At 41.1% G+C, this 24,825-nt stretch overlaps 1 protein-coding gene and 1 long non-coding RNA gene across 3 annotated transcripts; one reads left to right on the top strand and one right to left on the bottom strand.

Annotated features, from left to right (window-relative positions):
- Window positions 1-5,406: 5,406 nt before the first annotated feature.
- Window positions 5,407-24,021, top strand: zgc:92313 (serine protease). Of its 2 annotated transcripts, XM_022669249.2 has the most exons (7): window positions 5,407-5,652; window positions 5,805-5,831; window positions 10,488-10,570; window positions 11,808-11,884; window positions 12,657-12,928; window positions 20,268-20,419; window positions 22,707-24,021. In XM_022669249.2, exons 1-7 carry the CDS (start codon window positions 5,598-5,600, stop codon window positions 22,959-22,961), a joined length of 921 nt encoding a protein of 306 aa, XP_022524970.1. In that variant the 5' UTR covers window positions 5,407-5,597; the 3' UTR covers window positions 22,962-24,021. The 2 variants fall into 2 exon arrangements, with proteins under 2 accessions (XP_022524970.1, XP_049320705.1); XM_049464748.1 differs by lacking the exons at window positions 5,407-5,652; window positions 5,805-5,831; window positions 10,488-10,570; window positions 11,808-11,884; window positions 12,657-12,928 and adding an exon at window positions 14,628-16,203.
- Window positions 16,885-17,356, bottom strand: LOC125781243 (uncharacterized). Its single transcript, XR_007424452.1, has 3 exons — window positions 17,303-17,356; window positions 17,063-17,158; window positions 16,885-16,966 (listed from the first exon to the last, which is right to left on the bottom strand). It is a non-coding gene; the product is annotated as an uncharacterized LOC125781243 (long non-coding RNA).
- Window positions 24,022-24,825: the final 804 nt, after the last annotated feature.

Genomic DNA, 24,825 nt, shown 5'->3' with positions numbered 1-24,825 from the left:
AAGGTGCTGTGTTCAGATGAGACCAAAGTTTAACTTTTTGGCCTAAATATAAAGTGCTTTGTGTGTCAGAAAAATAACATTGCTCATCATCCGGAACACACCATCCCCAAAGTGAAACATGGTGGTGGCAGCATCATGCTGTGGGGATGTTTTTTGTCTTCAGCAGGGACAGAAAAGCTGGTCAGAGTTAATGGGAAGATGGATGGAAATGAGTACAGGGCAATCCTGGAAGAAAACCTGGAGACTGGAGACTGGAGACTGGGAAGGAGATTCACCTTCCAGCAAGAGGATGACCCTAAACATACAGCCAGAGAAACAGTGGAATGGTTTAGATCAGAGAATATTCATGTGTTAGAATGATCCAGTCAAAGTCCTAAAGACCTAAATCCCACTGATCTTCTGTGGAGAGACATGAAAACTGCTGTTCACAAACACTCTCCATCCAACCTGGCTCAGCTTTAGCTGTTTTGTAAAGAAGAATGGGGCAAAAAACTCAGTGTTTAGATGAGCAAAAGCTGGTAGAAACAAACCCCAAAAGACTTGCAGCTGTAATTGCAGTGAAAGGTGGCTCTACTATGAATGCTTTTGCATGACAGAATTTTCAGGTTTTTCTTTGATAAAATTTTTGTATCATCGTATGTATTATTTTCATTCCACTTCACGATCATGTGCTGTTTTGTGTTGGTCCGTCACTTAAAATGTCAAAAAAATACAGTCAAGTTTGTGGTTGTAAGGTGAAAAAATGTGAAAAAGTTCAAGGGTTATAAATACTTTTGAAAGCCACTGTAACTTCTGGACTCCGGATCTGTAGAAACATGTTCTCTGGAGAAAGAGATTATCCTTCAGTATCTGATGGAGGATAAAGTCTGGCGGAGAGATTGGGGGGTTGGTGGACACAGAAGAATACCAAATCCTGTGCTGCAGAGGTTGAGCGGTTGCATAAAAATGAAAACAGGACTGTTTTTCAGGGTTAGGATCATAAAGATGTGGTTTGATTGTAAGCCAGACTATCTTGTCCAGCCTCACAAATGTTTTTTTTTTTTTTTTTTTGAATAAGAGACACAAATTCCCACAGCAATCATTCCAAGATCTTGAGAGAAGCCTTCCACTGGAAGTGCCATTCCATAGTAATGTCCCTGGGACAATAAGGAGAGGTGTCCCCTCTCTTTCTGTTCTGCCACATTTTTCCAGTTTTTTCAGCCTTCAGTCTTTCATCACCACTTTGTTGATGTTGTTCTTTCTCCATCCCTCTATCTTTTGGTTCTTCTCCACTATTGCGTCGCCCTGGGTGACACTGTGGTGCTCCCTCCCTCCCTCCCTCGTTACCCTCCCTCCCTCCCTCTTCCCATCCCTGTCACCTTCAATTGTGCTGAGAGAAGACACAGTGCCCGAGGCAGAGGGAGAGAAACAGAGCGCGAGCGAGAAAGAGACATGCTAACAAAGCAGGCTAAGCTAACCAAGCAGGTGTAGCGCAGTCAGAGATCAATGAGGAAACTCCACAGCAGACGACAGAACCTGGCAGAGCCGAGAGAGAACAGAAACTAAAGATAACAGGGACAAGACAGGAAGTGAGTCGGGCACGGGAAAGCACGCGTAAAGAGGCATGTTGTCCTGCTGGGGAGAAGAAGCGGCAGGCGGGAATACTCTGCTCGTAATGAGCGCGCTCCAACATGACATGACAAGCCCGCCTGAATCACGGACGTGTCATGCACAGGGCCGATCTGTTACGTAACCTGTTGTTTTGTCAAATCAGCATAGGAGAAACTACACACACACACACACACACACACACTTAAAGACACATGCGCCGAGAGGGACATCTACAGTTATGTGGGATGTGGGTCAATGCTGATTAGTTTTAGCACTTTCACCAGGAGCAGAACACACACTGAACCAGCTTCACACACTCAGCAAGACAAGGTTCTTCCCACGGTGAATGATGTGTGAATATTCTGAAACATTTGGCAGCCAAAAATGGAGTCCTACTCAGGGAGCCTTTCTCAGAGACACATAAAGCTCCAATACATATTTTCAAAAACACCACTGAGCTCAACATGCTTGGAGGAGAACACTAACTCTATGTCTGATCCTCACACACAGTGTAGAAGTTTTTATATCACCAGAAAATGTATTCTACAACTGCAAACCTACCAAGACATGGCTAGCCACCCAAACTGACAGATCGAGCAAGAAGAGCACTAGTCAGAAAAGCAGCCAAGAGGCCCATGGTCACTCTGGAGGAGCTGCAGAGATCTGCCGCTCAGGTGGATCAGGAGAATCTGTCCACAGGACAACTATAAGTCGTGCACTCCACAAATCTGGCGTTTTTGGAAGAGTGGAAAGAAGAAAGCCACTGTTGAAAGAAAGACATAAGAAGTGATCTTAGTACAGCAAACATGTGGAATAAAATTCTGTGGTGAGATGAGACCAAAGTTGAACTTTTTGGCCTGAATATAAGGTGAAAATATAAAAACTTAAAAACTTGTGTGGCAGAAAAGTAACTGCTCTTTATTCTAAATACACCATCCCCAAAGTGAAAAATGGTGGTGGCAGCATCATGCTGTGGGGGTGCTTTTCTTTTCTTCAGCAGGGACAGAGTTGGGAAGTTGGTCAGAGATGATGAAAAGATGGATGGAGACAGTGCAATCCTGGGAAAAAAAACCTGGTGACGGCTGCAAAAGACTTGAGACTGGGAAAGAGATTCACCTTCCGGCAAGACGATGACTCTAAACATACAGCCAGAGCTACCGTGGAATGATTTAATGGTTTAGATCAGAGAATATTAATGTGTGTGAATGATCCAGTCAAAGTCCTAAAAGACCTAAATCCCACTGAGCTTCTGTGAAAAGACTAGGTTTTATCTGAGCATTATTAGTTAAAGGAGTTGTCAACATGAAAACCAGATAGCTGTCTATAGGTGAAAACAAGTTAAATCAAGTTAAACCTGAGAAAATATGGAAAATATTGGCCATAGCCAATACAATCGTATGGAATATCCTGAAGAAGAAAGTCGTCACTGGTGTACTAACAGATGTCAAACAGGTAGAACAAGGAAAACAACAGCAGATGATGAGAGAAACATTCTTAGTGCTTTGAAGAAAGTCCCTAAAACAACAGTTAGTGACATCAGCAAAAACATCCAGAGGGCAGGAGTGAAGGTATCACTGTTCACAGAAGACTTCATGACTTCAGAAGTACAGAGGCTTTAACAGAAAATGAAAACCACTAATCAAAAATAAGAATAGAAAGACCAGACTGGAATTTACCAAGAGGTACAGACACAAGACTAAATATAGACAGATGAGACAAAGATTAACACAGATTAAGACAAAGAAAGGATCTGCTCATGATCCCGAACATACAAGCTCATCTGTGAAACACAGTGGAGGAAATGTTATGGCTTGTCGTGAGGTTAATCAAAAGTCTACAGAAACATTTTATTTGTCAATTTAAAGAAAGATGCAACCAAACTGATTGGGAGATCTTTCGTCATGCAACAAAATAATGACCCAATGACATAATGACCTGGAAAAGCATCACAAAGGAAGAATGCAGAATGTTAGTGATGTCAGTGGGTCAGAAATGTGATGCATTTAAATTTGCAACTAAATATTAAGACTTTAATTTACTTTAAGTTTATCTGTTTCAATACTTTTGCTTACAACCAAAACTGGGTGTGGCAATCCAAATATAATATTAGCTTTAAATGTACATATTTAATGTGAGTAAAGTTTAATACAAACCTTATATATAAAACCGTAATGCTGACTCCGTGTTTAATCAACATATAATCAATAATGTCAACAAATAAATAAATTCTGACGCCGGAAATCAACGTTGTTTTAATGCAATATTAATGGAACAATTAATGTTCATTCAACGCTCTTTTGCTGTCTGGAACATTCTTATTTAAAGGGCTAAAGAACATGTATAGGTGCAGCTGAAATTCATCGATCCAATAGATTTGCTGCAAAGCAATGATGTTAGTCCAACACATTTTACCCAACCTAAAGCCCAACCATGGTCCCACTCTCTACTCGCTACTGAACACCAGCTTCTGCGAACTGGAGCTGAGTGCCTGTAATAAAGAAAGTTCTTCTGAGGAGCAGACAGTCTAAATGCTCATACTGGTAACCATCCTGAGAGTTTCACACACACACACACACACACACACACACACACACACACACACACACACACACACGCACGCACAGTTTCTGAGTTCCAAGTACCTGCCCAACTGGATATTCCACATTCCAACTATACTCAAGAGTCAGTGGAGCGAATGAAGGAGGTGTTTAAGCTGAAGTCTTTAGGCTTGAGTTTCTTTTTCACATATATTTATAAACTCACTCCTGACCTTCCTTCAGTCCCCACACTCTTCAGCTTTACCAGATTTATGTTTTTTTATTTAAACAAAATTGATATATATATATATATATATATATATATATATATATATATATATATATATATATATATATATATATATATATATATATATATATATGTGTGTTAAAATAAAATGACAATTCAATCTAATAAGACATTGTTTTTTTATTTTGGATTCATATATATTATCCAGTTATCTATATGTAAATAACAGTGTATATATCTATTTATTTCTTTGTTTATATACCTTTAACAGTGCAAATGTATGTACAATGTAAGTTATGTACGTATGTACTTATATAATATTACATTGTCTATATGTTCTGCTTCTGTGAGGGATTTAGCACCTATATTTAAGTCAACTTTAAACCTGTACACCTGTGTTACTGTGATTCGACAATAAAACTATTTAATTTGATTTGATTTTAATTGTGTCTTTGGAATTTCTGTATAAATGTATAATATAAACAATGAATCAAAGTAGAGAACTTGATGATTCTTAATATACAATGGAATAAAAAATGTCTTTATTATGTTTGTGTGTGTGAATGTGTGTGTGTGTTTGTGACAGCTTTATACTGCATATACACACACCACATAATAATACCAGCAAATAATACATTTTTACAATACATAACTAGAATAATTGAAAACACAATTAGATGTTATATCTACATAAATATATGCATATTAATATACCGATAGATAAAGAAAAAATATATATTTTTTAAGTTTAATACTTTTTAATTGGTTTTAAAGCTTTTGGACGTTTTTTATATATTTAGTTTTGTTTTATTTTTCAATGTATTCATTTGTATTGAGAGTAGGTTATTTCTTGTTCTATAAAAACACATTTCTAATCAAAATCATACATCTTACTGTTTATTTGTTCTATTTTTAGTTAAAGACCTAATTTTATGATCAGCTCCAAAAAGGAAATGGTCAAAATCGCGCGAGAGCAGCGAGGTGAGCTGCGCGCGGCAGAAGGGCGGGTTGTGATTGGCTGAGAGCGGGAGGTAATTTTTCAGGTATTTTGTTGGTGGTGAAACTCGCTCCGCGTCTCGGGACCGAAACTCCGCCGCTCCTCCTCTCTCTCACTGCGGCTCCTCAGCAGCTCCCGCTCCGCTCCGCTCCGGTTCAGCTCCGCTCCGGTTCAGCTGGTCTAATTGTTCTGGTTCTGGTTCTGGTTCTGGATTAGTTTGAGGATGGGTCGGTGGTCTCGTGCTCGGGTTCTGGGGGCGGTTCTGCTGGTTCTGGCAGGTAAGCAGCAGGTATTCTGAGCTCACCTGTAACTGAAAGCTCTGATATGTTGTTGTTTTTGAACTGTGAGGTTTACTGTGGATTTACGAGTTTTTTTTCTTCCGTGTTTCTCCCACGTCTCTCCCGCTGTTTCTCCCACGCCCTATCCAAAGGTCTGTGGACGACGAGTAAAGCACAAGGTAAGAGAATGACCTCCTGTGATTGTGTGTGTGTGTGTGTGTGTGTGTGTTAGACAGATGAATATGAGAATCCAAAATCTGGTCCTAAATTGTTATTATATATATACTGTACTGTGCAAATGTTTTAGGCACCTGTGGGGTTTTCAGTAAAGTAAAAGCTTCTTATCTGGGCAGTAAGTGTTTATTAGCTCAGTAAAACACATTACAGCATTACAATAAATACAAACAGCAATTTTACAAAAAGCACAGCAGCTTTTACAGCCCTGTTTTCCTTTAAAAAAACGTCTCCTTATCTCTCCTCCTCATCTGAGTTTAATAGGGTTATTTCTAGTTCTCATCATATTAATCAACACCTGGTTTGGTAAATTACTGGTAAATGTGGTAAATAAGGTGAGCTGCTGACGGAACTGAACATAATATACACGTGCTGGCTGAGGAGCATCCAGGAGAAATCTGGAATCTCTACACTTTGTTCTTCAGCTTCAGGCTCACAGGATATAACATACTTAGTTAAAATGAGAATTTCTTGTTATGTTTTCCTGTATTTATGTTTATTTGCATCTGTTCAAATCATATGTGGTGCTTTTTTCAGGTAAAAACACTCATATTGCTGAGATGAATTCATTAGTGCCATTTGGTGCCTAAAACTTTGCACAGTACTGTATATAGTATTTATCATATATATGTAATATATTTTTTGTTTAAATAATACACAAATAATATACATAATTGCATATCTTATGGAGTAAACCGTATCTTACACATTAAGAGTGAAAAACATGATCATGATGACATTCTTATTCTATGATATTCAATATATTACAATACAGTTCTGTGTTACTGAAGAGAATAAAATACTGATTTATTGGTGTCAGTTTCACAGAATCTGGCAACCAAAATTCGTCACCAGAGGTTTATCCTATGCATTTGATTAGCTCCACCATGTGGAGTAATAAAGCAGTAATTTTAATCAAATTTGGGGGTCAGAATTAATTGATTAAAAAAAAAACTAATAAATAAATAGATCAGGTATACAAGAGACGCACTGCTATGATCAATATAGATTAATACAGTTATTTAATATTAAGATGTTTGTTTAGCTTTTTTTTGTGTATGCAATAAAAAGCATTAAAACTGTCCAAAATCAGAGCTTTGAATTTGTGTAAATGAAAATGTCCTATTTATCAATAATTATTTAGAGTGAGTAATCACATTGTAATCACAATGTATGCATATGCAGTAATCATACTGCAGTGTGTGTAATACTATGTGCATAATACAATCTTTTCCTGTTTGATTTTAAAAGGGATATTTTAGATTTTTTTGATTTGATCATTTTTGACATTTTTTAAAAAAGCTGTTCTCATTTGCTATAACTTCTCTACCAGGGCTCTTATGTTTTAACTCAGTATTCTGCATCTGAAATTGAGTGGAAAAGCCATAGAATTCATAAGGAACAAGGACAGTTAAGTCATGCACTAGTGAATAAAAAATGTTACATTTAATTTCAGTGTATTCCCCTATTATTTACTTAAGTCTTGCATACAATGAGGGCTTATTAATATCATAACATTCACTTTGTCATATTTATGAAATACTGTTCTTTATTTGAAGATACCGTTAAATGTTTTAAAGCCATGGTTTATGGTATTTCCATCAATCCTAATACTGGGTTTGGCACTTTTTTATTTTGTATTTTTGAGACTTTTTAGAGTAGAAGTTTATAAAATTTAATCTCAAATAAATTGGTGGAGGGATACTTGCAAGTACCGGTAGTTAGGCTGTTTTGGGACTATTTTGGGCTAAAATGGGTTCATAGAGGAAGGATACATGCAGGTTGTTCAGCAGTTGTGTAGTTTTGGATGTGAATTACTATAAATGAGCCCGGATGTCACATGTCAGATGTGTCATTGTTTATTGTATTTATACTTTATTTAAAGTCTTAAATTAAAATCACTGTGCTGTTACCCAATCAGAGGCAATAAGTTTGCATTTCATGAATATTCATGAGTAAGAGCCGAAATCCTGTCGCTTTTCCCCGCCCACTAATCCTCCACTGAATTACAACAGCCTGAAACTGGAGCACCAAAAATATATAGCATATATATCATATATATACATATCATAAAGATCATTTATTTATACTAGAGACCATCACAATATTAATGATAAATACATTAAATGTGTTTAAATGTTATATTAAATTAAATTTATTTGTAAAGCCTTTTACCGGTACATCTGATGACGTAACAAAACGGCTTTTCAGAAATGTAATCGCAGGACAGAGAACCAAGCAAAACATTGAATATATAATGAATATGAAATGTCACTACATTTAAAAATATATATTTAAATGTATATATAAATATATATTTATATATATCTGTCCTCCTGTCGGCTCCTGCAGTAAGTATAAAATAAGCAGTACTGGAGATAAATCCAGAAACAGTAAAAGTTAAACTCTGTTCAGACAGTGCGCTGTTGTGTTTTTACCTTCAGAGACCTTCAGGTTACAGTTTAAACTTTGATGAAATCAGGATTAGGAAGAGACAAAGGCTGCACTGTTTTAAAAGCTGAAGAAGCTTCAATAAATAGAAGCCTGGTGAGTTTTGGTGCTCTTCAGGTATTTGTCAGTGTAATTAAGCGAAGTGGTTGTTGGATCTTTCTCTACACAAACGAACCGCAAAGCGTGGAGAAGCTGCTCCACTATAACAAGATACTGGTTTCTTAACTGGAAAGGGTTAGTACTTGGCTCTAAGATAATATCACAATATTTGTGGGTGTTTTTGAGAACAATATACTTTGCGATATAAATAAACCCTGAAAAACACACAATTACAAGTTTTGAATATTTTTTGTGTGATCAAAGTTTTACAAATGTTTAACAACAGGGAATAGGTAGGTAAAAGGGAGCAGACAATAGCATACTATAAATTTAACACAGACACTGGATAATTCCAGAATACAAATAATACTAAAGAACCAAATCAGAGCATATAAATCCATATCCATATTCTTCTCCACTCAGAAATGCTTCTGCTTTCAGTTTAGAAACAGAATAATACTGACTGCCAATTTAATAGTAAATTTGCAGGAAATTATGTGCAAATTAGTTTTGCAAAAACCTGCAATCTTTCACTGATTCCAGCCCTAAGTGTCCTGTTTTACCCATTACACTTTTTTTTTTTTTTTTTATAAAGAAGAGACACATTTTACATTTCTGATTTTGGTTCTGCTTGCTGATCTTTTAAAGGAGGAACTACAGTGTTTGAATCTCACAGATTGTCGTTTACATGTACAGAACTCTCATTATTCAACTTAGAGAGTTTTCCTGTAATTGTATCTGGCCCAGCACATAATCTCTTTGTGCAGATGGAGAACCTTCTTAATACTCTTGGTATCAAATGACCACTACTTTTTATTGCCTTTTCCATTAGGTATATTATATCTGAATTTACCTGGCTACAGTACTATATTAAATAGCAATTCCTGGATTTCCTGGGGCATTTTTTTGGCTTTAGAATATAAAACTGGGTTTGTCTGGTGACGGTGATCCACTTTTGTATAATGCTGTGTTTTGATTTAAGATGCTTTGTTGGCGTTTGGATTTATAAGGATACAGCAACATGCTAACATTTAACAGAGTATATAATTCTACATAATTCTGCATGGGGCTTGGTTTAAAGCTGCTGTTGTATTTTGTGGAAAATCTCCACTCTTAAGGTTTCTTTACAGTGGTGGTGATGAGAAGGCATATGATAAATGCAGTCATAGTCGTCACTATCCAATCCCACCAGTTCATGTTTCTTTTACACTGTAATTGGATCATGTAGTGTTACCTCAGTGGACACCTTCAGAATGCCCACACCTGTATAAGTTGTGAGGATTTATCTTGTGAGTAAGGTTAAATCAGAGGCTGTGAATAATCAGAGTTGGATTAAGAGCTGTTTGTGGGTGCTAGATAGATGGAATATTATTTTTTTTTAAGTTATGCGGGCATTTGGGAATTTGCCATAGATGACATTGTGTAACATCCACAGTGGATGGGGTCAAAAGTACGTGTGCAGGTGTGATGGATCACAGTATAAACCAATAGGGAGTCGGAATTATATATGTTTATACTTCTCTACATCCAATTACAATCAGATTCACTCTATCTGGATGGAGAGATTTATCTGGATTGGGGTTTTATTGAACGAGGAGAAGCCGGAATGAAAACCAGCTGAAATAATGGAACCATGACTTTTCCTGTCCCATGACTTTTTTCATTTCTCTGTGTAAGAAATGTTAATGAATCCTATAAGGTTTTCTATGAGGATCTCTTTTTTCCTAAACAACACCCTGCATATATCTCTGTACAATAATACTTGGGACACACAATAATAGAATTGAACACAGTACTAGTTTCAGTTCCATAACTTTTGGCGTGGCTGTGATAGAGGTGGGCGATATGGCCCATATTTGAGAGTCAAATTTACGCCCACATCTCTCAGAATAGTGGCAGATCCATCTCTGTCTCTGGGTGTGTGCATGCGTGTGAGCACAAGCCATACTCTACACCTGTACACACCTGAACACACCTGTATATTCAAGTTTAGCTACTGTAGAACTGAGTGTTTCTCTCTAACAGACGTGTCTTGAATTTCTCTGTTTCAGAATGTGGTCGTGGTGTGCAGAGCAGGATAGTCGGGGGAACCGATGCTTCAGAGGGTCACTGGCCGTGGCAGGTGGACATACAGGTAATGTATTAATGATATAATAGAAATAACTGAATTCTTTTGAATGATCTGCTTCCAATTTCTGAGGCCAATTGGACTCTATTTGGGCAACATGAATTTTGACTCCCATTGGATTTGAATTAAGATTTTTTGCAACACCCGACCCAACACCCGACCCAACACCCGACCCAACACCCGACCCAACACCCGACCCAACACCCGACCCAACACCCGACCCAACACCCGACCCAACACCCGACCCAACACCCGACCCAACACCCGACCCAACACCCGACCCAACACCCGACCCAACACCCGACCCAAGAAAATGGTCTTTTTTTTAATGTTATATAAAGCTTTGGTGTGATGATCAAAATACAGCAAAGTAACAAATAAAACGTTAAAATATATAATATTATAATCATTATAAATGTATAATATATTATAATCATGCAGCTCTGGGGCTCACACACACGTGAGCTCCTCCACTTGCCTGCATTACACACTGATTTACAGCGCTGTCTGTAGCTGTTCTTAATAAACATTTTTATTATATAATAGCTCTATGCTTCTACAGTGTTGCAATGTTAGTTAACCTCATTCGGAACAGATTTTGCTCATTCAAACAGCCAAAAAATGTTTTTAAAAAGCTCTGTTGCTTACTAAAAAATGCTGAGTTTGCTTGATTGAGTTTGGCCAATGGCCAAACATATTCTGCTTCATGTTATTCTGTAAGAAATAGGAAATCATGATTCCAGATTACTGCAAGTTACAGCAAGTACAGTCCCATGAAGCAGCAAAGCATCCCCACACATTTGCACTACCACCACCATGTTTCATGTATTGTGTGTGACCTTTCACCGCTGGTACTGTGGGTGTAGTTTAATATCAGGTGTACCAGGTGAGTTTTAGACTCTAACAACTTTGCATTTGGTAGATTTTCTATTTTTGCTTTTCTATTTTGTTTCAATCAAAACTGTTTTTAGTTTCCTTGTGGTAGCTGAACCCGATTTTCTATTTCAGTCACTAGTTTGAAAAATTTAGGTGCAGTTTGACTGTGTTTTTTGAGACTGATGTCACATTTCTTAGCAGTCATTAGACCTGCGTGATGAGGAGCATTCAGCTTTTCTCGCCTTTTTTTTTTTTTATCACTGCTGGTGTTTAATTGTTGTATTTCTCTTTTTGTTTTGACTTTATTCTGAGGTAACTGCACTTATACCATCAATAACCATTTTTTCTTTTCTTTTTTCTTTCTCAGAAAAAGTCAGAGCATATTTGTGGAGGGACACTCATCAGTGAGAACTGGGTACTTTCTGCAGCTCACTGTTTTCCTAAGTGAGTGTGGTCTTGGAGTTTGAGTGTGTATATATAAAAATACTTTGTAGTGACATTATATATGCCATTACCATATAGAATTAATTTATTATTACTGTAACTTTAATTGTAACAATTGAGACACTGTAAAATGTAAGTAAATGTAAATTAACATTTAAAAATAGAATACACCTTAAATACCTTTTCTCATGATTGGATACACCTGGATATGAAGTTCAAAGCTCAATGAGGTTACCAAACCAATTCTGTGCTTCAGTAAGTCAGTAAAAAGTAGTTAGGAGTATTCAAATCAATAAAATGATAAGGGTGCCCATACTTTTGCACCGGTCAAATTTTGGTTTAATGCATATTGCACATTTTCTGTTAGTACAATAAACCTCATTTCAATCCTGAAATAGTACTGTGTCCATCAGTTATTAGATATATCAAACTGAAATGGCTGTTGCAAACACCCAAATATTTACAACTAAAAATGATTAAGATTAATAGGGGTGCACAAACTTTTTCATATGACTGTATGTATACATCTATGCAGGAGGCAGGCTATGTGGAGTCTATGTATATATATCTATGTTATGGTCAGTGCAGGGATCTCCTTTAACAGTTGATACAGTGTTCTTGGAGTTAAATAGCTTACCTATACAATTCTGATTATCTCCTTTGATAAGGAAACTTTCAGATGCTGATGATCAATACAGCATGTAGCATTGTTCTGATGGCGTTATGAGGACATTCCTGTTTTGTCAAAAGCTTTTCTTTTTTCTCCATCCAGTCCATCCGACGTGTCCCCCTACAATGTCTACGCAGGTAGACTGCAACTACATGGCTGGAACCCACACGAGATGGAGCGCCAAATCAAACAGATTGTGGTTCCTTTCGGCTACACAGACGCCGAGCTAGGCGAGGACATAGCTCTGGTGATGCTAAGCTCACCAGTCACCTGGAGTGAAGTCATCCAGCCCATCTGCCTGCCGGATTCAGACATGCAGTTTGCTGAAGGCACGCAGTGCACCATCACCGGCTGGGGGGACATCAGAGATGGAGGTGAGCACAGAGAGAAGTGATGGAGGACAGATTGGAGAGGGGCATCATTCTGATATAAACTTTATTCTTTTGCTGTATGATCTGTATTTGTATTCATATATTTTTGTTTATTTGACCACCTCAGCACTAGGGGTGTAACAGTATGTGTATGGGTTTCACGTTTCGGTTTGCATAAAAACGCACGCAGAATACACACTACAGCCTATAGGAGACTCTCTCTCTTGCGCACTCTCTCTCTCTCTCTCTCACACTCCTTCTCTCTCTCGCCCTCGCTCTCTCACCCTCTCTCTCTCACACTCCTTCTCTCTCTCTCTCTCACCCTCTCTCTCGCACTCTCTCGCCCTCTCTCTCTCTCGCCCTCTCTCTCTCTCGCCCTCTCTCTCTCTCGCACTCTCTCTCGCACTCTCACACCCTCTCTCTCTCTCGCACTCTCACACCCTCTCTCTCTCTCGCCCTCTCTCTCTCTCGCCCTCTCTCTCTCTCGCACTCTCACTTTCTCTCACCCCCACTCTCTCTCACCCCCACTCTCTCACCCCCCCCTCTCTCACACCCCCCCCTCTCTCTCACACCCCCCCCCTCTCTCTCACACCCCCCCTCTCTCTCACACCCCCCCTCTCTCTCTCACACCCCCCCCTCTCTCTCACACCCCCCCCTCTCTCTCACACCCCCCCCCTCTCTCTCACCCCCCCTCTCTCTCTCACACCCCCCCTCTCTCTCTCACACCCCCCCTCTCTCTCACACCCCCCCTGTCTCTCACACCCCCCCTCTCTCTCTCACACCCCCCCTCTCTTTCTCACACCCCCCCTCTCTCTCTCTCACCCCCCCTCTCTCTTGCACTCTCACACCCTCTCTCTCGCCCTCTCTCTCTCTCTCACCCTCTCTCCCTCACACTCCTTCTCTCTCTCGCACTCTCACACCCTCTCTCTCTCTCGCCCTCTCTCTCTCTCGCCCTCTCTCTCTCTCGCCCTCTCTCTCTCACCCTCTCTCTCTCACACTCCTTCTCTCTCTCGCACTCTCACACCCCCCCCTCTCTCTTGCACTCTCTCTCTCTCACACCCTCTCTCTCTCTCGCACTCTCACACCCTCTCTCTCTCTCGCCCTCTCTCTCTCTCGCACTCTCTCTCTCTCGCACTCTCACACCCTCTCTCTCTCGCCCTCTCTCTCTCTCACCCTCTCTCCCTCACACTCCTTCTCTCTCTCGCACTCTCACACCCTCTCTCTCTCTCGCCCTCTCTCTCTCTCACCCTCTCTCTCTCTCGCACTCTCTCTTTCTCTCTCCCCCACTCTCTCTCACCCCCACTCTCTCACACCCCCCCTCTCTCTCTCACACCCCCCCTCTCTCTCTCACACCCCCCCCTCTCTCTCACACCCCCCCTCTCTCTCTCTCACAACCCCCCTCTCTCTTGCACTCTCTCTCTCTCGCACCCTCTCTCTCTCTCTTGCACTCTCTCTCTCGCACCCTCTCTCTCTCTCACACCCCCCCTCTCTCTTGCACTCTCTCTCTCTCGCACCCTCTCTCTCTCTCGCACCCTCTCAATTCAATTCAATTCAAATTGACTTTATTAGCGTGACTGTTTTAAAAAAACAATGTTGCCAAAGCACACAAGTGTCAAAACCGAACGTATAGTGAAACAACAATGAAAATGTTAACATAAACATCAATTAAATAAAAAAAATATATATGAAAAATAACAATAATAATAATAATAATAATGATGAAAATAGTAAAAACAACAATAATAACAATAGTAATAATAAAAATTATAGTGATTATAATGATCAAGTATAATAATATTAACAGTTCTTTATTAGGGGAGTTACTCACTGTCTTTCAGGCGGTGACAAGTTGCCACATATTTGGCAGCAAGAGGTGCTGTTTTATCTTCACCAAGAAATATTTTTGCCAATTCACATTCGCTCAGGGTTTTTAGGGTTTGGGTGAAATTGTTTCTAATAAGGTTATATTTTGTACAGTGCAGGAGGAAGTGCAGTTCTGTCTCGACCTCACCGCTCTCACAGTGACCACACACTCGTTCTTCTCTGGGCAGCCAGGACTGTTACCTGCCGGTCTCTACGGCCAGGCTGTGGTCACTGAGCCGGTACTTGGTCAGGATCTGTCTCTGCTGTGGATCTCTGACGGTGTAGAATATTCTGCTAATTCATACTGTCTGTTTAGGGCCCGATAGCATTCTAATTTGGACTGGGTTCTGGTGTGGTTGTCCCAGTGTTGTAGATAGTCTGATTTGGTCTGTTCGATGATTTGGTGGACTCTGATTGGACTTTGGTCAGCAGTGCTGGACTGAGGCTGTGGTGTGTTAGGGGTCAGTGGGTTAGTTAATCTCAGAACCCTCTCAATTCAATTCAACAGTGCTTTATTGGCATGAATGTAAAAGTCAACACTATTGCCAAAGCATAAAACAGAAAACAAACAATAATAATAATTAATAATAAATAATTAAAAGAAAGATTACATATATACAATTACACCAACAGAAATGATTATTTACAGGATTAACACTTATAATTATTATTAATGATCATTCAAATAGAAGGAAATAAGAGTGTGGAGACTTTATAAATGTGTAATAATATCAATGAATCAGTAATATTAGAAATGAGTTATAATAATTTATATTGTGTGGTTTTGTCCACACTGGTTGTCCCTCAGGTTGTGACAGTCTGTAACATATCGAGCTGCCTGAGTGATCAGCTCTCTCTTCTCTCCCAGTATATACTGGAGCTTCTCAGAGTCTGAGCAGAGCTGGAACTCAGGGCAGACTCTGCTCGTTCTCTGGTAGAACCGGGTTCTCACAGACTCATATCTAGAACATTCTGTGAGGAAATGCAGCTCTGTCTCCACCACTGCGAGATCACAGTGAGAGCACAGCCTGGCCTCTCTGGGAGCCCAGCTCTGTCTGTGATGCCCAGTTTCTACAGCCAGACCGTGCTCACTGAGTCTGTATCCAGAAGTCCACTAGTTCTCTTTGTATCCACGCATGCGCCGCGCAGTGGCAGCAAGTCCAAACAGCTCGTATTTTCTTTGCGTATATTTGTGTATGTGTTTACTTTGTTTTTGTTTGGAGTAGGTTATACTCTGAGTATGTGCCTGTATAAGTACACTAGAGCGGAGCTTCTACAGTTACGGCTTAAATCGAGTGGGATTAAACACCCTATACCGCCTGAACTTAGGAAACCTTTCCGTGGTTGCCGTGCTGGGGCGAAGCTAAAGGCTAGGAGATGGAGATATAAGCCGTTCCTACCATCCATTATAATGGGTAATGTCAACTCTCTTGCTAATAAATGTGAAGAGCTGGAAGGGCTGATGAAGAATGACAGGACTTACCGAGAGGGCAGTTTATATTTCCTCACGGAATCATGGCTAAATAACGACATCCCGGACTCTGCTGTTAGCATCACCGGCTTCACCATGGTACGTGCTGATAGAAATCCGGAATTGTGTGGGAAAACTAGAGGTGGGGGTCTCGTTCTGCTTGTGAATGAGAAGTGGTGTAATTCCGGACATATTACTGTGAAAGAGAGGGTATGTCATCGCGAAGTAGAGCTTTTAGTAGTTGGTTTGAGACCCTATTATGTGCCGAGGGAGTTCTCCCACATCGTCGCCATTATTGTTTACATCCCGCCGGGCGCTCAGCCTACGTACGCGTGTGACGTCATTCAGGAGGCAGTGGCGAATGTACAGTCCGCCCACCCTGATTCCTGTATTATTATATCGGGTGATTTTAATCATGTGGACATGAGCACTCATTTAGGGGGATTCACACAGTATGTCATTTGCCCCACCAGATATAACAACACGTTAGATCTGTGTTTTATCAACTGTACCACCTCCTCTGCTGGGATCACCTGCTCTGCTCCACCCGGCAGCTGTACCATCTCCTCTGCTGGGACCACCTGCTCTGCTCCATCCGGCAGCTGTACCACCTCCTCTGCTGTGACCACCTGCTCTGCTCCACCCGGCAGCTGTACCACCTCCTCTGCTGTGACCACCTGCTCTGCTCCACCCGGCAGCTGTACCACCTCCTCTGCTGGGACCACCTGCTCTACTCCACCCAGCAGCTGTACCACCTCCTCTGCTGTGACCACCTGCTCTGCTCCATCCGGCAGCTGTACCACCTCCTCTGCTGTGACCACCTGCTCTGCTCCACCCGGCAGCTGTACCACCTCCTCTGCTGTGACCACCTGCTCTGCTCCACCCGGCAGCTGTACCACCTCCTCTGCTGTGACCACCTGCTCTGCTCCACCCGGCAGCTGTACCACCTCCTCTGTGGGGACCACTTGCTCTACTCCATCTGGCAGTTGTACCACCTCCTCTGCTGGGACCACCTGCTCTGCTCCACCCGGCAGCTGTACCACCTCCTCTGTGGGGACCACTTGCTCTACTCCATCTGGCAGTTGTACCACCCCCTCTGCTGTGACCACCTGCACTGCTCCACCCGGCAGCTGTTCCAGATGTACTGCTGTGACCCCACATAGCTTTTCCATAGATGAGGTTTATGCTGAACTACGTAGGCTGCGTCCAGGGAAAGCTGCGGGTCCTGATGGCGTATCGCCTCGGGTTCTAAGAGAATGTGCATCAGGACTGGCGATGCCTCTACAATCAATTTTCAACCTGAGTCTGCGCACAGGACAAGTGCCTGTCCAGTGGAAAACATCATGCCTCGTGCCGGTCCCTAAAGTAGGGAGGCCGGTAGGGGTGAAGGACCACAGACCAGTGGCCCTGACTTCAGTGATCATGAAGACATTGGAGAGGCTTTTGCTGCGGGTTCTCAAGCCTCAGGTGCAGCAGGCTGTGGACCCCTTACAGTTTGCATATCAGGAGAACATGGGTGTGGAGGATGCAGTAATATATATGACCCGCAAGATACTTTCGTTTCTGGACGGGACAGGGGGATACACAAGGATCATGTTTTTTGATTTTACAAGTGCCTTTAACACTATCAGGCCGCAGTTTCTGAGGGAACAGCTGGAGATGATAGGTGTGGATGCTATGTTAGTCACATGGATTTACAGCTATCTCACAGAGCGTCCGCAGTATGTCAGTTTGGGTGGTTGCAGGTCTGAGACGGTGGTAACCAACATTGGGGCTCCTCAGGGTACAGTATTGTCACCATTTCTCTTCACTCTTTACACTGCTGATTTTAAACATATGTCTGAACTTTGCCACATTCAGAAATATTCAGACGACACAGCTGTGGTGGCATGTATAAGAGGTGGGGATGAAAGAGAGTACAGAGATCTTGTTGCTGCCTTTACAGCCTGGAGTAGAAGAAAAGGTCTTCTCCTCAATGCACTGAAGACCAAGGAGATGATCGTGGATTTCCGGAGACTGAAACATTCCCATCAGCCTGTTATCATCGATGGACAGATCATTGAGAATGTTCAGTCATATAAGTATCTCGGAGTCCACCTGGACAACAAACTGGACTGGTCAGTGCAGACGAGTGCAGCATATAAAAAAGGACAGAGCAGGCTTTACTTCCTCAGGAAGCTTAAATCATTTGATGTGTGTAAAGAGTTTCTGCACACATTCTATCATTCGGTTGTGTCGAGTGCTGTCTTCTTTGGTGTTGCCTGCTGGGGAAGCAGCATTACTGTTAGGGACAGGAACAGACTGGATAAGCTTGTAAGGAAGTGTGTGTCAGTTATGGGCGGGAAAGTGGACTCTGTGGGTCAGTTAGTGGAGAAGAGGATGAGGTGTTTAATGGAGGGTATCCTCAGTAATAGCAGTCACCCTCTGCATGGGATCCTGGCAGCTCAGAGGAGCAGGCGCAGTGATAGACTCCTCTCTCTCTGCTGTAGGACTGAGAGGTTCCGCAGGTCATTTGTTCCTGCTGGAATTAGACTACTTAACACCTGATGTGTGTACTTAATAAGCACCATTTAGCACTTTTTTTTGTACCTGGGTGTGGACTCTGTCGTGTATGTTTTTTGTGTGTTTTTGTTTTTTTGTTGTTGTTATTTGTGTGCTGTTGGACAAATGAATTTCCCCATTGGGGATTAATAAAGTATCTATCTATCTATCTATCTATCTATCTATCTGTACCTGGTGAGGATCTTCCTCAGTGACCTCTCTCTGAGAACTGTGAGGTATGGGGCCAGTGTGTAATCACGATTGAGGGCTGTGTAGCATTGCAGTTTGGATTGTTGTTGTGTAGTGTGGGTCCAGTGTGTGAGGTAGTGTTGTTGTTGTTGGGTTGTGATTTGGTTGGGTCTGATGGTCTGAGTGAGTGTGTGGTGAGGATATCTGTTATCAGTAATGTTGTTGGGTTTTAGGTCACTGAGGTTGAGGACCAGCTGGCTGAGGGGACTCCGCTCAATGTTGAGCTCCTGTTCGGACAGTGCTTGGTAGTGCAGTGACTGGGGGTCACTGGATTTTATGTGCTTCCAGAATTTTAGAGCTCGTTTCTGTATGGTGATGAGGAGGGGGTACTGACCTAGCTCAGCCCTGCCTCTCTCTCTCTCTCTCTCACTCGCACTCTCTCTCTCACACCCTCTTTATCTCTCAATATGTTTAAGAAAATAGATGGAGCCTCTCATGATGACAGTAGGAAAGAACCCTGGTTTCAAGCATTTAACCCTCCTGTTATGTTCATTTGTCAGGAACAACAATGGTGTTCCAAGGTCATTTTAAACCAGTGCATGTTTAATTATCCAAAAGATATCTGAAACCAGAAAAAATCCTGACAAACTCCATTACTAATTATTATATCAGTATTTAGTGCAATGGTGTTCCTTACTGCTAACAGGTAATGGTTCAATTAGGATAATTCACTCGTTTTTCATAAAAAAAATACACGTTCAAGCTTTTTGTTTTACTTCTTTATTACTTTTAAAAGACCAACATATAAAACAATAGTTTTATATAACATTGCAATTTTCTTTTAGTTTTAGTTTTTGCAGGGGGTTTTGCAAATATGTGAGATGAACCATTTTCATATTATATGTTGATTGCGCTCTTTAAGTTTCACACTGAAAAAATATTTTTCCTAGATCTTTAAACTTTAAAACGGGTCAAATTAACAGATTTTATTAACAGGAGGGTTAAAAAAAGAGCTCAAGCCCTGTTAAAACATTCCATCCCAAAAAAACAAAACATGATTATAATGAAGATTCATTCTTATTATGAAGTTAATAAAAGTGAGGCTATACAGAATACCCAGCCTTTTTATTTTTTACACCAACCGTACCAAAAACGTACCGAAACCCGTGGGGTTTATACCGATGTGTGAACCGAACCGTGAATTTTTTTGTATCGTTATACCTCTACTCAGCATACCTGTACAGCTCTGTTCACGCCCTCCTCTGTGTGTGGATGTAGTCTCTCTGCAGGGCGTGGGCACACTGCAGCAGGTACAGGTGCCAATCATCGGCCAATCAGCATGTCAGGAGATGTTTACAGGAGAAAAATTCGGCATTCGGCATGACATGATCTGCGCTGGTTACAAAGAGGGGGGCAAAGATTCCTGCCAGGTAAGAAGAGGCTTACTGGCCACTTTATTAGAAACATTTGCTAAATGCTTTCACTCCCTGTCTAATTCATCACTGATGGCTACATTGTGCTTCCACTCACTGTGGCCACTTTATTAGAAACCTCCTATCTTGTGCTTCCACTCACTGTGGCCACTTTATTAGAAACGTCCTATCTTGTGCTTCCACTCACTGTGGCCACTTTATTAGAAACGTCCTATCTTGTGCATCCACTCACTAGGCAGGTTTCCATCCAAACCTTTCGAAAAAAGAATGCGCAATTTCCAAATTTCGGCAGGAAAAAATGCGAATTAAGCCGTGTTTCCATTCACTACAGTTATGCGAATAAACTTTAGATAACGTGGGAGAGGACGCCAAACAAGCATGGAGAGGTTTGATTCTGTTTTTGCTCTGTGCAGAATTATTTTCGTGTCCATTTGCCGTCTCTACATGGTGATGATGTTTGCTGTTCAAAGACGCCGGGCAGGACGAGCACTGGAAACGTTATTAAGGGCGGAAATCTCGGCGCGACCACGGCGACAGCCACCGTATACCTGGGAGCGCAAACGAAACAAACTGTTCTGGGAGAACATCGTTCAGAGCCATTTTTCTGATCAGCTTTGGATTCGGCATTTTAGAATGTCCAAAACAACTTTCGAAAAGCTGTGCGTCATGATTGGACCATATGTAGGGCCACGTATTTCCAGTCATCGCCCACCTTTGCCAACTGATAAGAGAATCGCCATCGCCATATACAAGCTGGCCACCTGTGCTGAGTACAGAGTAGTGGGTGAAACATTTGGTGTAAGCGTTACAACAGTCCATCGTTGTGTGTACGCTGTATGCCAAGCAATACGAATAAAACTAATGAACCGGTACATTGCATTACCGGACGCGACGGAGGCGCGAGAAATAGCACAGCGCAATAACGCGGCGCACCATATACCACAGGTGATACGTCATTTTTTATGCGAAAAACCCTTTTCCATCCAGTTTTTCCGAATTTTGGCGATGCGATATTCTAACTTTTCCACCCCCTCCTAGCGTAAAAATCGTTTTGCGATATTTGGGGCTTTTTTCGAATTTTTGACTTTTTCCATCCAGCTTTTTTCATGCGCATTTTCAAAATGCGCAAAAACTTGGTGGATGGAAACCCCTCTACTGTGGCCACTTTATTAGAAACGTCCTATCTTGTGCATCCACTCACTGTGGCCACTTTATTAGAAACGTCCTATCTTGTACTTCCACTCACTGTGGCCACTTTATTAGAAACATCCTATCTTGTGCATCCACTCACTGTGGCCACTTTATTAGAAACGTCTTATCTTGTGCTTCCACTCACTGTGGCCACTTTATTAGAAACGTCTTATCTTGTGCTTCCACTCACTGTGGCCACTTTATTAGAAACGTCTTATCTTGTGCATCCACTCACTGTGGCCACTTTATTAGAAACGTCCTATCTTGTGCATCCACTCACTGTGGCCACTTTATTAGAAACGTCCTATCTTGTGCATCCACTCACTGTGGCCACTTTATTAGAAACGTCCTATCTTGTACTTCCACTCACTGTGGCCACTTTATTAGAAACATCCTATCTTGTGCATCCACTCACTGTGGCCACTTTATTAGAAACGTCTTATCTTGTGCTTCCACTCACTGTGGCCACTTTATTAGAAACGTCTTATCTTGTGCTTCCACTCACTGTGGCCACTTTATTAGAAACGTCCTATCTTGTGCATCCACTCACTGTGGCCACTTTATTAGAAACGTCCTATCTTGTGCATCCACTCACTGTGGCCACTTTATTAGAAACGTCCTATCTTGTGCATCCACTCACTGTGGCCACTTTATTAGAAACGTCCTATCTTGTACTTCCCCTCACTGTGGCCACTTTATTAGAAACATCATATCTTGTGCTTCCACTCACTGTGGCCACTTTATTAGAAACGTCTTATCTTGTGCTTCCACTCACTGTGGCCACTTTATTAGAAACGTCTTATCTTGTGCTTCCACTCACTGTGGCCACTTTATTAGAAACGTCTTATCTTGTGCTTCCACTCACTGTGGCCACTTTATTGGGTTTTTATTGTTTGTAAGCCATAATCAACAAAAAAAGAAATAGGTCACTGTGTGTAATACATTTATATGATGAGTTTCACATTTTAAACTGATTTACTAAAATAAAGTAACTTTTCAATGATATTACATTTTTTTAGCTGCACCTGTACAAGAGGGGGGTTTCTGATGTATAAAAATATTTTAATATGTAACTCCTTATCCGTGTGTTCAGGGTGATTCTGGAGGTCCTCTGGTGTGTCTGTCGGAGAGTGGTAAATGGGTTCAGGCCGGGATCGTGAGCTTTGGTCTAGGCTGCGCTCAGCCCAATCGGCCGGGAGTCTACGCCAGGGTGTCTGCCTTCAGCAGCTTCATCCAGAACAACGTAAAGGGACTGCGTCTGTACAGCGCAGCGCCGCAGAACTGGAGCGGCTGGATCGTAACACTGATCAGGACTATCTCTATGTTGGTGATTGTACTGCTAACTTAATACCAAAATGAATGACTTATGAAATGAAAGGCAGCGAGATATGAAGAGGTAACGCATACTGTGATTATTGTTCCAGCCTCGATCTGCAGGCATCTCATTTTTATCACTTACTGACCTGCCACTCTACTTTCCTGTCTAGAGCCGGTACTCCAATAACAACCGGAGAACAGTAACCAATTTGGCTGGAAATGTACAGTACAGGCTAAAGGTTTGGACACACCTTCTCTTTTTCAGTTCGTTTTCTTTATTTTCATGACTATTTACATTGTAGATTCTCACTGAAGCATCAAAACTATGAATGAACACATGTGAAGTTTTATGTACTTAACTAAATAGTCTCTCTTTGCTCTGATTACTGCTTTGCACACTCTTGGCATCATTCTCTCAAAGAGCTTCAAGAGGTGGCCACCTGAAATGAAAAGTTTTCCGACAGTCTTGAAGGAAGGAGTTCCCAGAGGTGTTTATTAGCACTTGTTGCGCCTTTGCCTTCTTCAGTCTGTACTCAGCTCACCCCAAACCTGGATCTGGATTGGGTTCAGGTCCGGTGACTGTGGAGGACAGTTTATTTTTTGTTAAGTACATAAAACTCCACATGTATTCATTCTTAGTTTTGATGCTTCAGTGAGAATCTACAATGTAAATATCAGTCATGAAAATAAAAAAAAGGCATTGAAAAAGAGAAGGTGTGTCCAAACCTTTGGCCTGTACTGTATGTATATATGTAGTGTGTGTTTGTGTATAATTTGCTCTTTTTTTACACTGGAAGTTAATGAATGAACATGAATGAACCTAAATCCTGTTAAGTTGAGAAGAACAGTAAATGAATCTGTCTGAAACTACAACTCTGGATAATGCCTATATCTGATTCTCCACATATTTTGTAGAGAAAACGGCCTTAATTAGAATCACCCGAATTATAGAAAATAGATAAAGTACAAAGCTGATGCTTTTTGTTAATGAAATGTTTATGTATTTATTAATTTGGAACCTTCATTTTATCCAGTTTGTCTTATATAGCTTGTAATCTTTTGTTGTAAATAAAGAGTCTTGTAAAACCTTGGGCTCAGTGAATTCTTGGTGGATATAATGGTGAAAATCTAGCAACACTGTAGCCAGGACTTGGGATACCATAGCAACCACATGTAATACCATGCATGAAACACCATGTAGCAACTAGTATGGCGTCACATCAATGTCAAAAGGGCGCAAAAATACCAGGTGGGGAAAAAAAAGTGTGTTTTAACATTTTGCGTTTGTAAATGAACTTGTGAGCACAAATATATGAAACTAGCGAGCAAAAAAAGGGAATCGTGTGCGCGCTAAGCAAATGTAGCTCTCGAGCTTCATTTTTTTTTTTTTTTTTGCTGGTTAAATGCTGTAGTGCCTGATGCCATACTTCTGGTGGACGGGGTTGTTTCCGGTTAAGAGTACGCTGTGCGCTATTGGCTGCCGCTTCTCACTGGTGTGTGGATGAGTGTATGAATGGTTGTGTGCAATATGTGTAAACTTTAAAGCGTTCTTGGGTTTCTAGAAAGGTGCTATATAAGTTGAACTTCATTCATAACCCAGGTCCAGGAAGTAAAAATCCATCCCAGGCTTTTGTACCAACTACACAGGCATTTGGTACAAAAAGCCTGGAATGAGTTTTTACTTTTTGGACCTGGGCTACCCACCGCCAGTAAGTTCTTAGCAGCATCGTAACTTTAGGGTAAAAATGACCTATCAAAGCTTTTATAGTGTCATCTGTAAGATACTTTAGAGTACTAGTTGCAATGTAAAACAGACTAACAAAGTTTCCATCAATAGTTAGCTACATTAGCCTTGCAGTTCCAGTATAACAAAAAGCAATAAAGAAGCTTCTGAT

This window comes from Astyanax mexicanus, chromosome 15 (genome assembly GCF_023375975.1).
Source record: "Astyanax mexicanus isolate ESR-SI-001 chromosome 15, AstMex3_surface, whole genome shotgun sequence".
Lineage (NCBI taxonomy): Eukaryota > Metazoa > Chordata > Actinopteri > Characiformes > Acestrorhamphidae > Astyanax > Astyanax mexicanus.
The sequence above is the reverse complement of the archived record's forward strand: the minus strand, read 5'-3'. Positions and strand labels throughout refer to the sequence as shown.